General features: G+C 35.2%; 3 protein-coding genes across 5 annotated transcripts in view; 1 reads left to right on the forward strand and 2 right to left on the reverse strand.

Annotated features, from left to right (window-relative positions):
• The window catches only part of LOC137488781 (proteinase-activated receptor 1-like), an 11,848-nt gene extending 11,274 nt beyond the window's left edge, over nucleotides 1–574 (reverse strand). Inside the window, exon 1 of the mRNA XM_087300663.1 lies at nucleotides 415–574. Coding sequence (XP_087156789.1) covers nucleotides 415–481 — 67 coding nt within the window. The 5' untranslated portion in view covers nucleotides 482–574. The remainder of the gene's footprint in view (nucleotides 1–414) is intronic.
• The window catches only part of ap3b1a (adaptor related protein complex 3 subunit beta 1a), a 762,544-nt gene extending 749,296 nt beyond the window's left edge, over nucleotides 1–13,248 (forward strand). For both annotated transcript variants that reach the window (XR_015519913.1, XR_015519914.1), the window contains exon 22: nucleotides 12,622–13,248. The gene's annotated coding sequence lies outside the window, so the exon portion shown is untranslated. The remainder of the gene's footprint in view (nucleotides 1–12,621) is intronic.
• On the reverse strand, nucleotides 571–16,170 carry LOC799156 (proteinase-activated receptor 1-like). 2 transcript variants are annotated; one of them, XM_087300659.1, is made up of 7 exons: nucleotides 15,976–16,170; nucleotides 15,558–15,790; nucleotides 14,743–14,791; nucleotides 14,180–14,296; nucleotides 9,985–10,065; nucleotides 7,381–7,458; nucleotides 571–4,894 (listed from the first exon to the last, which is right to left on the reverse strand). In XM_087300659.1, exons 2-7 carry the CDS (start codon nucleotides 15,573–15,575, stop codon nucleotides 3,768–3,770), a joined length of 1,470 nt encoding a protein of 489 aa, XP_087156785.1. In that variant the 5' UTR covers nucleotides 15,576–15,790; nucleotides 15,976–16,170; the 3' UTR covers nucleotides 571–3,767. The 2 variants fall into 2 exon arrangements, with proteins under 2 accessions (XP_087156785.1, XP_087156784.1); XM_087300658.1 differs by lacking the exon at nucleotides 14,743–14,791 and having other exon boundaries at nucleotides 15,558–15,640; nucleotides 15,724–15,790; nucleotides 15,976–16,040.

The raw sequence follows: 16,170 nt of genomic DNA on the forward strand, positions 1-16,170 counted from the left end.
GCAGTATCAACAGATATTAAGCAGACAGTCAACTAATACTCAAACGGACGATCAAAATAAAGTGTTACCTAAATATTTTTTCCACAATAATGCCTCATGTAAAGTTTCTTATGATCTTTTGGGTGAAGCCTGTGTCATTTCCAGTCAAATAAATAAATAAATAAATAAAAAATTGATAAAAGTAACTAAGTCAGAATTTGCCTGGGGTATGAATAATTTCAGTCTTGACTGCAAATGTAATTTGAATATAATATATATGCGTCAATTCCAGGCTGAGAAACGCTTTCTCTTAAATTATTATTTGTTTTTTAACAGTTAACAGACATTCAACAAGAAAGATAAAAAATACATCAGCAGGACTTCAAATTGGTTAAAATATTTAATATGTATAATAAAATGATGAGCAGTACTTACCTTTAGAGCTGGCAGTATATGCGTGTACAATTAAAACTGAAAATAAGAGTGTTTTATGATAATCCATGAGTTGTCTACTAACTCTGAACGTTTTACTCCAAAATCAACATGCAGAAACAAGCAGTCAGTGGAGTCACTGGAATGGCAACACCTGAGCTGTAAGCAGAATCATTTATTGGGATCTTGTAATGATCATGACACGTCAGATCTGTGACATCACATCAACTGATGAACAAGGAGTGTCAAACAATTGTTGTATGTTTTTTTTTTCCTTCTCATTTTATGAGGTAACATTGTTAAAATACTTTTATGCTTGAACCTGCAGGGGAAAGGGTCTCCAAAAGAGGATAATGTTCTTGTCTAAAATCTCCCTCTAACTGTGTGTCCGAGATTTTGGGCTCTTTTTTTAAGTCTAAAGCACAGGACGCAAAAGCATTAATAGTGTGTCCGAATACACTTTTGCTATTTTAAGGATGGAAAAATCTGCTCAGCGCTGTGGCGCATGGTCTAACAGGATTGAGCTTATTCTCCTAATGATATATGGGTGTGTTTTGAGAATAAACCAATCAGGGTCTAATCTTCCATTCCCTCTAAGAGCCAGTTGCGTCGCGCCATAGCGCATTTCCTATTTACATGGCGGACTTTGTAAGTGTAAAAACTGAACGCTTCACTAGCAAGAAAACAGTTAAACAGACCATCTGCAGCGCGATAATAGAGAATGAGCCTCCTACTTTACTTTCACGTTCACTTTCTCTCTTTCGTGGATAAGGAAACTGTGTTGGACGCAAACCACTGAAGACATCCATTAGCTTACATATTTAATTTTGTTTGTCAAGCTCAAAGATTAGTTTCAAAACTATTCCTGAATTCAGTTCTAATTTCCAGCAAATGAATAAATGAACAATAATAATGAAGTGTGCTCAAAAAACTGAGTTATATCCAAACACACATCCCATCCCCCATATGGCCTAAAACCTGACAGGTGGGCAAGTCTAAGCTTGTTTTTAATAAAACAAATATAAATATGCATATATTAAATACTACTGCTAATAATAATAACATTATGTAAATGCAATTTGTCCTGAATAAACTAAAAATGTGGAAACACGTCTTGCACCTTAATGCGCTAGATGTATAATAGGGTCTTTTGGATCTAGTAGCTGTTCATGTTAACTCACAGTAATGGTATCAAGCATGAATTTGTATTTCAATATTGCATTGGTAAATGACTATGATTAATAAATGATGCACAACTGTTGTTCATTATTAGTTTGTGTTAATAAATATATTAACTAACATTAACTAATGAAACCTTATTGTACACTGTGACCATTTTGGGCATAGTGAGTTTTTCATTCATTCATTCATTTTCTTGTCGGCTTAGTCCCTTTTATTAATCCGGGGTCGCCACAGCGGAATGAACCGCCAACTTATCCAGCTAGTTTTTACACAGCGGATGCCCTTCCAGCCACAACCTCTCTCTGGGAAACATCCACACACACATTCACACACACACTCATACACTACGGACAATTTAGCCTACCCAATTCACCTGTACTGCATGTCTTTGTACTGTGGGGGAAACCGGAGCACCTGGAGGAAACCCACACAAAGGCAAACTCTACACAGAAACGCCAACTGAGCCAAGGTTCGAACCAGCGACCTTCTTGTTGTGAGGCGACAGCACTACCTACTACTCCACTGCCTCGCCGTAATGAGGTTTTCCCAGGATAAATTTGGTTAAGTAATTTACTTTTATTCCCGATGTTGTACCTTAATAGGAAAGTGTTTACCTTTATGTCTAAGTTTTTTTTTTAATTTTTCTTTATTAATACAGCCAGTGACTTTTTTTTGTTGGGGGTGCAATTAGAATAATTAAGATACATTTAGGAGGAAAAACTGAACTCAGAACAGAAGCTTTGGATGGGATAAAATGGATGTCGCTGGTTCAATCCTCGGCTGGCTCAGTTGGCGTTTCTGTGTGGAGTTTGCATGTTCTCTCTGCGTTTGCGTTGGTTTTCTACAGGTGCTCTGGTTTCCCCCACAAATCCAAAGACGTGGTACAGTTGAATTGGGCAAGCTAAATTTTCCGTAGTGTATGTGTGTGAATGAGAGTGTGTCTGTGTTTCCCAGTGATGGGTTGCGGCTAAAAGGTCATCCACTTCATAAAACATGTGCTGGATAAATTGGCGGTTCAGTTCGCTGTTTCGAATAAGTCGAAAAGAACATGAATGAATGAATTTGACAATTTATTAGTCAAGGACTTTAGAAAGAGGGAAGGAGAGGAATAAAGGTGAGGCATTAATTAAGTTCTTCTTCCTCGTATCTCACCTAGTTTTTTTGTAAAAGCTTTTATTGCTCATCAAACACTTATTATGAGATGTAATTGTTATTTTTTCCATCCCATAGATTTCCTGCAGCGCCATTAACTATTCCTGTAAGTGTCAGTGGTATTCTACCTTCTGTGCTGTAATGACTTTGTTTTGGTCTGTGTTACTCCACCCACTGCCAGTTTAGTTATATTTCAGGGTTGTCATGGTGGAAAGCATCCTATTTTATCAAAGTCATACAACCTGCCTTAATGTATGCAGAAAGTAACATCCTCTGAAATGAGATGCAGTAGTTATAAAAATCCACCCAAATTTTATAAACATAAACATTAGCGGAACATTTTACAGCATAAGGTTTGATCATCAGACATGCTTGCTACTGTTTGTGTCATTAATCTGGCAACCTGTGTGTGCTTCAAGTTGGAAGAAGAGTGACCAGGTGAAAAAATCCCATATCCAATATTTTGAATTTGGACTGCAACACTACTGTATACCGCACATTTAAAATGATGGACAAGTTTTTTTATGATTTTCTACAGCACATCACAAATTAAATGCTCATTACCATATCTGAATTTGAGGTCTGGGGAATTCCTCATTGCACATATTGTAGGACAATTTTGAGTTAAGATGGCAGATTTTATCAATTACCATATAAAGTCCACTGGAAAAACTATTTGACCAAAACCTCCATTATAACCATAACTTGAGCCGGATGTTGCTTATTGGTAAATCTGTAAAATAATATCCATTAACACACATTTTAAGCATTATGGCCAGTATGGACATTGTAAGGCACTGGCCATTCAGAGGCATTTGGATTAGTCAACACTGAAAATGCAGGAGTGTGTGTATGTGTGTGTTTGATAATTGAATTCTGTACTTGTGATTATTTCTCATCTAAAACAACAAAGGGATTGATTGTTTTAGAAAACAAATTAATTTGCTCTGGACGTGTCAGGCTGTCTCACACTACAAATTGATTAATTTAATAAAATTACAAAAAAGTATAATAGGGGCACTTTAAACTTCACACGTTACTGCTGACCTAGCTTTAGTATCAGGTGTGTTACATGGAGGTGTTTTTTCTTTTGCTTTTCTCAGCACAGACTTGATTATCTGTCTGTAATGAGATGAACCATAATAGTACAGAAGAGGGTCCAGAAAAACACTTGCGCTCCCCAAACACACAGCCAACATGTATGAAGCATATGATGAATCTCCTTCACTGTCTTTTCCAGTAGCTAAACGAATGCAGTGATACAACAAGATGCCATTGGTTGTACCAAAACACACAACAAACTCCGTCAGCACAGAAACAGTCATGATCACAGCTCTGTTTCTGTTGGATGAAGATGAAGAAATGCGGTCGGACTTTACACTGAGCACATATATGATGGTGGAGTAGCTCACTAAAGTGATGACCAGCGGCACAAAGAAATACAGGCAGGAGAGGATGAAGAACAGGTACAGGTAAAAATGTTCTGTTGAGTCTTGCTGCAGTGCGTCATGACAGGTCATGCCAACATTTTTAACGGGAAAGGTTTGTCTCATTGAGAGCAGTGGCACAGTACCAGCGAGCGCCAGCAGCCAGACCAGCACACACACGCATGAGGCTTTCCTTGTGCTCCTACAGGTTAACGAAGCAAAGGGAAGTGCAACACCCAGCAGTCTGTCCACACTCATGCACATCATCAGCAGTATGGAGCAGTACATGTAGCAGTAATAAGCTGCAGTGAGCACACGACACGCCGCCTCACCAAACAGCCAATCAGAAGCGTTCAGCTGGTAGTGGATCTTCAGAGGCAGCAGCAGGGCGAAGAGCAGATCCACACACGCCAGGTGAGACATGTAGATCACAGCTGGTTTCTTTTCTCTGATCCTGCAGGTGAACGTCACCAAAGCCAAAGCGTTCAGAGGCAAACTGATGAGGATGATGAAGATGTAGAAGGACGGCATAAAGCGGGTGACCAGCGGGCCTTTTAGGAACTCAACAGCCTTACATGAGATGGATAATGAAATATTGTGCTGTTGTTGAAGAACAGATGAATTGCTCACTGTACAGTTGGGAGATTGGTCAATATGGGGTCCATTCATCCATTCATCTTTTGGAGCTTGTGTTTTAATCAAAAAACTGGTTATGACTTGATCTGTGGATGAAAACACACAAGTACAGCTCTATTAAAAGAGTTTACACAACCAGGGTGTTTCTAACATTTCATTATGCAGATTCACAGCCCAGATAGCATACGAATGTGGGCCACTTTAGGCAGTTATGCGGCACTGGTGGTTTTCCTGCGGCCCAGACAAAATGAATGTAAACCTGAAGCGGCCCACCTGTGCAATGGCAAAGGGGAGCAAAAGATTCAAATTCATAAATGAGCCATTTAAAGCAAAGATTTGGCCCTTATGGCAAAATGTAATCTGAATGTGAGCCTAATGTGGCCCATGTGGAAAATTATAAATTTGGCCCAAATGATGGAGGACAAATGTGGGCAACAGTTGGCAAAATAGTAGCATAGTCATTTAAGGGTAATCTGGGTCAAAACCAAAAGTGGCTCACACGTGTAGATGCAAGTGTGGCTCAGGTATCTTAAGACATATGTCGACCACATAGACTAAAGTCACCATCATGGTGAAAAGTGTTAGCTTTAGTTGGGTTCATAGTCCTGAACCTTTTAATATACATTTTCTTTTGGGCTGCTGTAACTTTTAAGAACTTTGCTTGAAAAGTTTGTTCGTTCATTCAAACAACTTCATCTCACTGAATAATATAATTCACTGATGTTTTCCAATGTTTAATCCATTATTGATAGGCCAGATTTGGGCCATAATAAAAGCAAATTGTGGCCCAAAATAGGGTCAGTTCAGGTTTATTTGCTTGAATTCTGGCTAATATGTGGTATTGCTTTGGATTATTTGTGGCCCAGATCTGACAAACAGGAGCAAACCACTCTAGAGCCATCGTTCCATTCAGTATGTGGTCCAGATGTAAGTGTCTGGTGTGGGCCGGATCTGGGCCAGAATAAAAGCAAAAATTGTGGCCCAGAGTCGGGTCAGTTCTGGTTCATTTGGTTGAATTCTGGCTGATATGTGATATTGGTATGGCTTAATTGTGGCCCAGATCAGGCAAACAGGAGTGGACCGCCCAAGTGCCATCATTCCATGTGGTATGTGGGCTGGATGGAAGTGTCTGGTGTGGGTCAGATTTAAGCCACATAAATTTTGCTAGCTGGGAGGCGTCCTCCTCAGTCCACATTGGGTCTGTCTGGGTATTAATGTGAAGCCATCTTCTCAACTATGTGCATCATATAGTACCAGAGTAAAACTGGAATTAATCTAACAAAAAACTTCACAGTCCAAAATTTTTACACCTAATCCAGTATTATGTTTGGAAAAATATGAAATTAATAAACTAATAAAATCAAGAGAAACATAAAAAATATAAATATTAGTTGTAATTTTGCAGTTTTTATTTGTATTGTGCAATAACAACACTTTGAATTTAAATGTATTATGTTTCTATTGCTAAAGATGTAAGGTGAAAAACTTGTTTTATTGGATATAGCTGTTTCATAAAACTGCTTTGTTTAAAAAGCAAAAACTATTGGCTTTATTTACTGAAAAATGGATATAAATAATTTTCAAAAGGGAAGTACTCCTTCATGCTGGGCACTATATAATGTTTACACACACAATATATATATATATATATATATATATATATATATATATATATATATATATATATATATATATATATGTATATATATATATATATATATATATATATATATATATATATATATATATATATATATATGTATATGTATATATATATATATATATATATATATATATATATATATATATATATATATATATATATTTATATATATATATATATATGTGTATATATATATGTGTATATATATATATATATATATATATATATATATATATATATATATATATATATATATATATAACACATGGTGTTTTCTGTTTATTTACAGTTGTGAATTGCATCATGACACTTTTATCTCTACTCTGCTATTTTTGATGTTGAAAATTTAACACTGCAGATTAACAAAATGACTTTTATTGACTTTTTATTGCTGGCAGACTGTTACCAGGTTTTGTACTGTAATGTGCAACACAAACACAGACAATATGTCACTTTTAAAACTTTTAAAAATGTCAATAAGAGTCACTTTTTAATATCAAAAACTTTTGGAATATAATAATGTAAATCAAAAGCATTAATAAGTGGAAAACACAAATTACCAAATAAAGAAAACTACTAAATTTAAAAATGTTTTTTACAGTGTGTGGACATACAGTGGAAGGAAATGTCATATCTTGCAGGAATATGAACACAACACTGGGTGTAAGAGCTATTTTAAACCTTTATGTAACTAACATTAATCTAATCAAAGTAATCTAAAAATACTAATTATATATATATATATATATATATATATATATATATATATATATATATATATATATATATATATATATATATATATATATATATATGTTTATTGGGCGAGCTCATTTAGACATGTTTATTATAAATTACATCTATGCATTGTATATTAACCAAACTTGCATCTGTTTGAGGTGCACTTACCGTGGCAATTTTTGGGTAAAACACAGTTGGTGTCTTTGAGATCTTGAGAATGAATAAATATATTTTCCAGATGCGCATCTGGAAAAAAACACCAGAAAGCATGTGACCAGAGTTATACTGTATGTGTGGTTCTGTATTAATTCTGCACTAATTCAGACCAGTCTTCTTAACGTAAAAAGACCTTTTTCATTTACTTTAACCTAAAGATTTGTCATGCATCATTCCAAATTTATTAATCTGCTGCAAAAAATAACAGTGAGGATAATTTTGTTGTCCTCTTTAAAAAAAAAATCAATAAAAGAAAATATTGGGTCCATGGAGTTCAAACTCCTTTTTAAAGATCTGCGGGATTATTCCAAGATTTTCACATGGCTCTGTTAAAGACAAGCTCTTCCACAATCATCTGCTACAATCTGTCCTTATATTCCATATCTGTGTATTTCACACTTTGTGCTGACTAGAAGTCAGACGCCATTCTGAGTTGCTTTAACTGTCAAAACTCCTACAAAATATGAATGGAAAAACCACAGAAACTTAAATCACAAACCATTTTTTATTACGAATGAAAGTCAGCCTTTATTTTATTATAAAGGGCACCTATTTTACCCCTTTTTCAAGATTTAAGATACGTCTTTTGTGTCTCCAGAATGTGTCTGTAATGTTTCAGCTCAAAACACCCATTAGATTATTTATTACACCTTTCAGAGTATTAGAATTTGCTGCCCTGAACACGCTGTAGCTGTTTTTATTGCCTGTGCCTTTATTCTATCTCCCCGCCCACCATTCCCATGTGCCTGTCAGAGTGTGCCTCAATCTCCGCCTCAGCTATGTCAGATAAACACACAGTAACAGACATGAAGGAAGCAGATCTCACTTAACATATGTAAAAAATACTAAAGTAAAAACTTTCCCAATGATTATTTGATGTATTTGTTGTGGCGTTAATTTAAACGTTTCGATAAGTCACACACAATGCCGTAACAAAGTTCACACACACACACACACACAGCGTGCGCGTGTTTAATTTTACAGTGTTTTTGCATGGCATAAGTGACAGGATACAGGTTAAAATACACTGCTGTATGGATTTCCGTTATGTTAATGTACAAAATAAACCTGATTTAATGTCCACAAATCGGAATTGAAGCGTCTTCTTTTATAATTGTACTGACATGCGGCTGTGATGAAGTAAACACAAAAAAATCGCTGTAATTCATTACAAACATGCACTGTTTTTAAAAACGTTTTAAATTTGTAAAACTCACTCTTTATCACATTTGATGATGATTGATGATTACAGAGAGCTGAACAGATCTTTTAATCCTGGTTGCTTTGCACACATCTTTTCTTGCAGATATGATTATACACGTTACTACAGAGACATGTTAATACACGGTTGTCAATCAGTTTGGTGGGTGAGGAAACCCAGCCTGACCTCACAAGGAAACATAAGTATTTTACGTTTTGTCAGTTTAGTGGCTAATTCGTACCAATTTAAACAAGTTTAGTTGTACGAAAATGTACGATTTTAAAAAGGAGTCGTGGCACCCAACCCCACCCCTAACTGTCATTGAGTGATGAGCAAATCGTACTAAATTGTACGAAGTAGATCGTATGAATTCATATAAATTAGCCACTAAATCAAAAAGTTGCGGTGAAATTGTGTTAGGAAACCGCACTCCTATGTCACATTGTGGTGGACCTCAAAATGCGAGGGATTTGGATCCTATTTTAATGTGAAGAAATTCAAATTTATATCACCCCAATATGACTGTGGACACACTATACACACAGTTCTGTCCAGACAGCTTCCAAAAGATGACTTTCATTATAGGTGCCCTTTAAGAAACAATTAAAGTTTATTGTCTATTAACAAAGCATTAACTAAGACTTTTAGCTCACTAATTTGCTGCGTGTAATAGTTTGGTTAAGGGTATTGATGGTCTTGTCTGATTTTAATCTCACTTATCTGATATAAAATGAGAACTGCGGAGTCAAGCATTTTTAATTAGGTCCTCACTCCATTCAGCTCTTATGATGGCTGTTAGCCAACAACATCTGTGGTTGGCATTGTGGTGTGCAGTAAAATTTAAGTTTTTTATCTTTGGACTTTCAAATTCGGCATTCTACCGCACAACACGACATGTTTGCTCTTGCAACCGGTTCTTTTTTGCAACCTATATGCTCGGTTGAACCCGTGTGACGTCGTGTAGCGTAGGTTGGTAATTCCCCTATGTTTCAGATATCAAACCATATTTTATTTTTTATTCCAGCATACACTTAGCAAGACATGAACAGAACAATAGCTAACCTTTGTCATAATGTACTTTAAGTAACATTACGAAATAAATGTATGGAAAATTTGATTCGGTTCATAAAAACCAGTAGTGAGGTTATACAGGATGTTTTTATGTCTCTCTATCAGTGTCCCAGTGTGTAGTGAGAGAAGGATCCCTAGTGAGTCAATATGTACCTTATTTTGTGTACATATATGATGAAGCCATTGACTGTAAGACTGACATATTTTGGTTATTTTGTTTGAATTATATTGTAAGAAACTATGTTTATATTGCCCAAACATTCATCAGTTTGAGGTACACTTACGTCTGCATTCTGGTGGTAAGGAACATTTGATCTCTTTATGGTGTAGAGAATGAAGAAATAATTCCTTCAGAGGATCCTCATCTGGAAAATAAATGACAAACAAATCAGCTGCTGGAACAAAACAAGTCAAGTAAACTGATGTAATGGTTTTCTTGCGAAATATAAAGTCAAAATTGTGACTTTAAAACTTTGCAATTGTGACTTTTTGTGACTGACTGATCTTACAACACCAAATCAGAAAAAGTTGGGACAGTATGGAAAACGCTAATAAAAAAGAAAGAAGTGGTTTCTAAATTTACTTTGACTTGCACTTTGACTCCATATTGTCCCAACTTTTTCTGATTTGGGGTTGTAGAATTCTCTCAATTCTGAATTTATTTCTCAAATGTGTGAGATTTAATGTCATAAATCTAACTTGCAGCTGTGGCATTTTCTCAGATCTCTGACTTGACTTCTCAGGATTTTTAATTTTTAATTTGCAATTTTGAGCCTACATCTTGCAATTCAGAGTAACAAAATGTCAGAATTCTGATATAAAAAGAAAAAATACCCTTAAAAAATCTATCTGAAAATATCTGGCACTCATCAACTTCCATAATAGGAAAAATAATATATTTTTTATTTTTAGGTGAACTATCCCTTTAATTATTATTTTTTTTTTCTTATTTCTCTAGCTTAAGGAACTAGATCTCTTGTTTCACTATCATCCACAACAAAGTCCAAAAACAAGCCTTTCTCATCTTCAGCAAAGATACAGCAGGAAATGGTTGACAGACATACAGTGAAGAGTCACACTCTTTATACTGGCCCTCAGCCAGTGATAGTTCGTTAAAGGATGGCCTGGGTGGGAGTGAATTTTCCCAGCCTGAAATTGTCTTCCAGTCCGACCCTGAAAGCCGCTTAATACAGTTTACAAAAATACTTTTCCTCTGAATCAGCATTAATAAAAATTTCCAAACTCTGCCTTTAATCATAAAGGAATAATTACTTCCTACAAGAAATTAATCCCATGACAGTACAAGGAAGTAGACTTTAAAAGCTTATACTCCTCTATTCTGTTGTTTATTTATCATAAACATTCAAATACATTTAATACATAAACATGTATATCATATATGCATATTGTGTATAACATAAAAAATACTGCAAAATTTTTTTTTCATATATAATTGTGTCCATAGATATATACATTAGATGTTGCCTACCCTGTTGCTGTCTATTGGAAGGAATGCGTCAATAGAGCCGCCATTTTGGAACAGGGTAGCACTCATTTGAAATTAATGCGGGACCAAGGTACAGTGGAGGACTGTGGCCATCCAAAGCCAGAGATATACACATATACACATATATCTATGATCTATGTTTTCCTGGATATTAGTATGCAATTTATTATTTTTTTTATAATGAAAAATATAATTTTACATCACTTTTCTACATTGGTGGATAAGTGACCGCACAGGCATTTCTGACAAAAAGCTTGTGTTTGTGTGTACAGAAATGTACTATCCACCCCCCTGTTAAATTTAATCTAAATCGTGTCCTGAAACACACCTCCTCTCCTGCTTTCACTTCTCATACTGACGGAAGGAGCGATTCGTTTGTGAATGAATCTCCGTAATGAACGACTCGTTCACAAGTTTCTGGCAGCGCAGCATCTCATTGTCATATTTCTTTTGCATTGTTTGCTGATTTTATTCAACAAAACTATCATAATTATCATAAACATTCAAATACATTTAATGCATAAACATGTATATCATATATGCATATTGTGTATTACATAAAAAATACTGCAAAATTTTTTTTCTCATATATAATTGTGCATGTGCATAAAAAACAGCACACACAAAGATATATATATATATATATATATATATATATATATATATATATATATATATATATACACACACACACACACACACACACACACACACACACACACACACACACACACAATTGAAGTCGGAATTATTAGCCCCCCTGAATTATTAAACTCCCTGTTTATTTTTCCCCCAATTTCAGTTTAACCAAGAGCAGATTTTTTTCAACACATTTATAAATATAATAGTTTTAATAACTCATTTTAATGACTGATTTGTTTTATTTTTTGCCATGATGACAGTAAATAATATTTTGCTATATATATATTTTTAGACACTTCTATACAGCTTAAAGTCACATTTAAAGGCTTAACTAGGTTAATTAGGTTAACTAGTCAGGTTAGGGTAATTAGGCAAGCTATTGTATGACGATTAATTGTTCTGTAGACAGTCAAAAAAATTAGCTTAAAGGGGCTATATTTATATATATTTAACAGGGACATGCTCAAAATGACATTAACCTCAAATATGAGAGATTTGTCATGCCAGGTTTTAGCAAGGTTGCTATATATATATATATATATATATATATATATATATATATATATATATATATATATATATATATATATATATATATATATAATCCAAATATGAACTTTAATGTATGTAGATAAATATGAAGATTTCTGCAAGGGTAGAGTGGAGAAGATCTGGTTTTAAAAACAGAAAAAAATCTCTGAATAAAGACCAAAAAAGACAGAAAAAAGATTTTAAGAAGAGAGAAAAGAAAAAAAAATAGAGTTGGGGAAAGTGGTGTAAGAATTGAAATATTGCAAATATTCTGATATCTTTGACAATTCAAAACATGAGCTGAAAACAGAGACTGGTGACTTCACAACCCACCAGGGGGGAATGCGGGAAAAACCAGTTCCTGCTGCATTTGCATCTGAGTATGCTGAAACTTCATCCCCCCAACTCACGCATATGGTCATTTCAATGTTTTAGATTAACCAAACTGACTTTAACCATCATGTTTGATATCATTTGAAATGTCTCAGTGCGATTGGTACAATGGTCTCATTCTCTCAGAAATAGACATAATCAAAACAATAAATATATAACTTCAGGCATCTTTTGAACCACTGTGAAGGGTGTGACTTTTTACCCACACACCCCCTTCCTTGAGGGATTTCTTGGATTATTTAAGGCAAGGTTTGAGAAAAACTCAGCGCGATTCTGCCTACCCAGATCAGCCCATAACATGGAGCCTAGGCTCCACGTTATGTAAAATTTACACGTTATGTAAAAAGTCAGGAATGCATCTTTTCATCTTGGATTTATCTTTGATAATTTGATGTTTTGTATTGATCGTTTATGAATTGACTGATTGAATTTGGCATAATACATTTACCTGACTAATAAATTATGTTTTGAATTATTCAAACCTCGTGTTATTATCACTGATAAATGTTGTTGTCCATAGCACTACAAGCCACTGTACAGGTTAGTAACGGACTAAAACATGTTAGACGGAGCAGCGTGGCACGCTATAAAATGTTGGTAGAGATCCGACTAACAAATTGGCATTTATTTATGTATACTTGGACTGTAAAAGGCCAACTATTTAGAACAACAAAATATTGTTGAAACTACTTTAAATGTGGATATTTAGGCCTTCATCTACAATAGTATAATCCTGCGCGATTATTATTAAAATACTTTGTCTTGAATTAGTAGATAACAGATCTATGGGGACCACATAAAAAATCTCCTAAATTGAGTAAGTAGTGTTCTGCCTTTCTAGGAGAGTGGTTAATCGCCTCTGTTCAATGACCAAGACTGACAAGCTTGTATTAAGAGATTGTATACCCGGCCGGTGCAAGACTCGAGATGCTATCGGAATCTGAGTAAATGAGAATAAGGTATAATAACAAATCAAAAGAATATTCAATCATAATCTAAAATAATGTGAAAGGAAACAAAATAATCTTCTCAATGTTTTATAATTGGAGTCAGATAAAACGAGGATAAACATATTAATATTCTAAACCATCTCATACTAAAATTGGAGTCAGATATGAGTTAAGTTTAATATAAATCAACATTGTGCACTGGAAAGACCGAACATGCAGTGAACCTTCATCCACCATTGGATACCGTCATTGGACCAACTGGCTGGACCCTACAGTGGTAAATAACAAAGGCTGGGAAACACTCTTTAATAATATTTAACTTGAATATTTAACTTAATATTTCTTTAATAACCATTAACAGTAACATCTAACAAAACAGTATTAAATTATACATTAGCAAGCCATTAAAATGTGTACATATTTTATAGCCATATTGAAATAATCAACAGTACGTACCTTTAGAGCTGGCAGTGCATGCGTGTACAATTATTACTAAAATCAAGATTGCTTTGATCTCCATGATGATCATATGTCTAGCTCTGAAACTGAACTCCGAAAGTTTTACTCCAAAAACTACAAGCAGAAAAACAAGCAGCAACGTCAGTGGACTCACTACAATGGCAACACTTGAACTTTGAGCAAATTCATTTATTTAAATGTAATGTCTATGACGCGTCAGATGATGTGTGACATCATTGAGAGTGATGAAAAAGAGGAGTGACAAATAATTGAAAGGAGTGGAAAATAAATGGTTTTAAAAATGGAGCAGAGACATTCTTTTGGCCTGTGATTACGCTGTTAAAAAAATACAATTAAGCTTGAGCTGGAATGGGAAAGGACTTTTAAAGGAAATTATATATACAAAATACTATAGTTCTTGCAAAAATCTTCCTCTAACTGTGTGTCAGATAGAGATTTTGTCTCTGTCTATCTCTGTCCTCTTCCATTTTGGGCACAGCTTTTTTTTTTCATGAAATTTGGTTAAGTAGTTTACTTTCCCAATATTTTGCCACACCAACCTGATTTCACCAAGTGGGACATGTTCCTGGATGAACATCTATGTTGATCCTAGAACAATATTCCAATCAGCCAGTCAGAATTAAGGGATACGTTTAGTTTATGTTAAGATTAGGCTTACGGTTAGGTTTATGCACTTCTACATGATTGTTCTCCAACTACTATCCCCCTCTGATTTTGCGAATAATTTACAGTTATGGTTGGGTTTAAGGGAAGGAAACAGGAATGGATTACATTTTCGAACACAAATGATGATCCAGGACGAACGTAATTAACAATGTTAATCCAGGATCGCAGCATACTTGAGAAAATCATGACATGGACTTTCCCATTATGGTACCTTCATGGAAAAGTGTTCACCTTTACATCTGAGCAAAGTAAACAGTAAGATAAGGGCTTTATCTGAGCAGTCAGTGGCAGCTTGAGGATTTTTGTTGTTGTTGGGGGTGCAATAAAAAAGATAGCCGGGGAAAACTGAACTCAAAACAGCAAATTTAGAAGGGATCAATTGAAAGAAATTGACAGAATTAACCAGTTAAACTCTTTAGGGAGAGGGAAGGAGAGGAAAAAGGTGAGGCATTCATTATCTTTTCATATCCTCATATCTTAAATATGATATGTTAGATGATTTCATTGCTCATCAAACACTCATTCTGAGGCTTTAATGTTATTTTTTCCATCCCATAGATTTCCTGCTCTGTCCTTAACTAATTCTCTAGTGTCAGTGGCTTTCTGCTTTATGTTGTAATGCCTTTGTTTTGGTCTGTGTAACTCCGACTTCCAGTTGACCTAGTTATATTCCAGCAGCATGGGTTACCTTGGAAGAAAACAGCATGTTTCATTTCAGTCATGAAGTCTGCCTCAATATATGCAGGAGGTAACATCCTCTGAAATGAGATGCTGATTCAGTGTTATAAAAAATCCAGATCAGGTGTTTTTAACTTGCAAACATTTATTACAAATATAAACATTAGCAGACCTACAGTATAAAGCTTGATTGTCAAGCAGGCTCCCTCCTGTTGGTGTTGTCAATCTGGCAACCTGCGAGAGCTTCAAGTTGGAGGAGGAGGGGCAGCGGTGAAAAACTCCATATGCACTATTTTGAATTTGGACTCCAATACCTAGTTCAACTACTAGGCCAATCCTGCATATTGTACCTTTAAATAATAGACTAGATTTTTTTGTGATGTTCTACAGCTCACAGCAAGCCACAAACGAAATGCTTATTACCATACCTGAATTTGCGGTCACGCCCCATTCACACGGGTCATCAGCTTCAATGCTACCTATTCACTTTGAATGGGTGACGTCAAACGTTGCCGAACTGCATTGTGGATCTGTCGGCGCCACTTCAGAGGCGTTGCTTGCTGCAGAAGTTGGGATTTGCTCAATTTTTCAAGCGCCGACGGAAGCCTCAGCCAATTAGATTG

Source organism: Danio rerio, chromosome 21, assembly GCF_052040795.2.
Source record: "Danio rerio strain M-AB ecotype USA chromosome 21, GRCz13ab, whole genome shotgun sequence".
In the NCBI taxonomy this organism is placed as follows: Eukaryota; Metazoa; Chordata; class Actinopteri; order Cypriniformes; family Danionidae; genus Danio; species Danio rerio.

Bases quoted from the DNA above. Each gene is read 5' to 3' on its own strand.
- LOC799156 (XM_087300659.1), bottom strand. The intron at 14,297-14,742 runs GTTGGTGTGGCA...TTCTGCTTGTAG, and splicing joins GTCCCACTTGGTGAAATCAG to TTTTTGGAGTAAAACTTTCG. The intron at 4,895-7,380 runs GTAAGTGCACCT...TTTCATCCACAG, and splicing joins TTTACCCAAAAATTGCCACG to ATCAAGTCATAACCAGTTTT.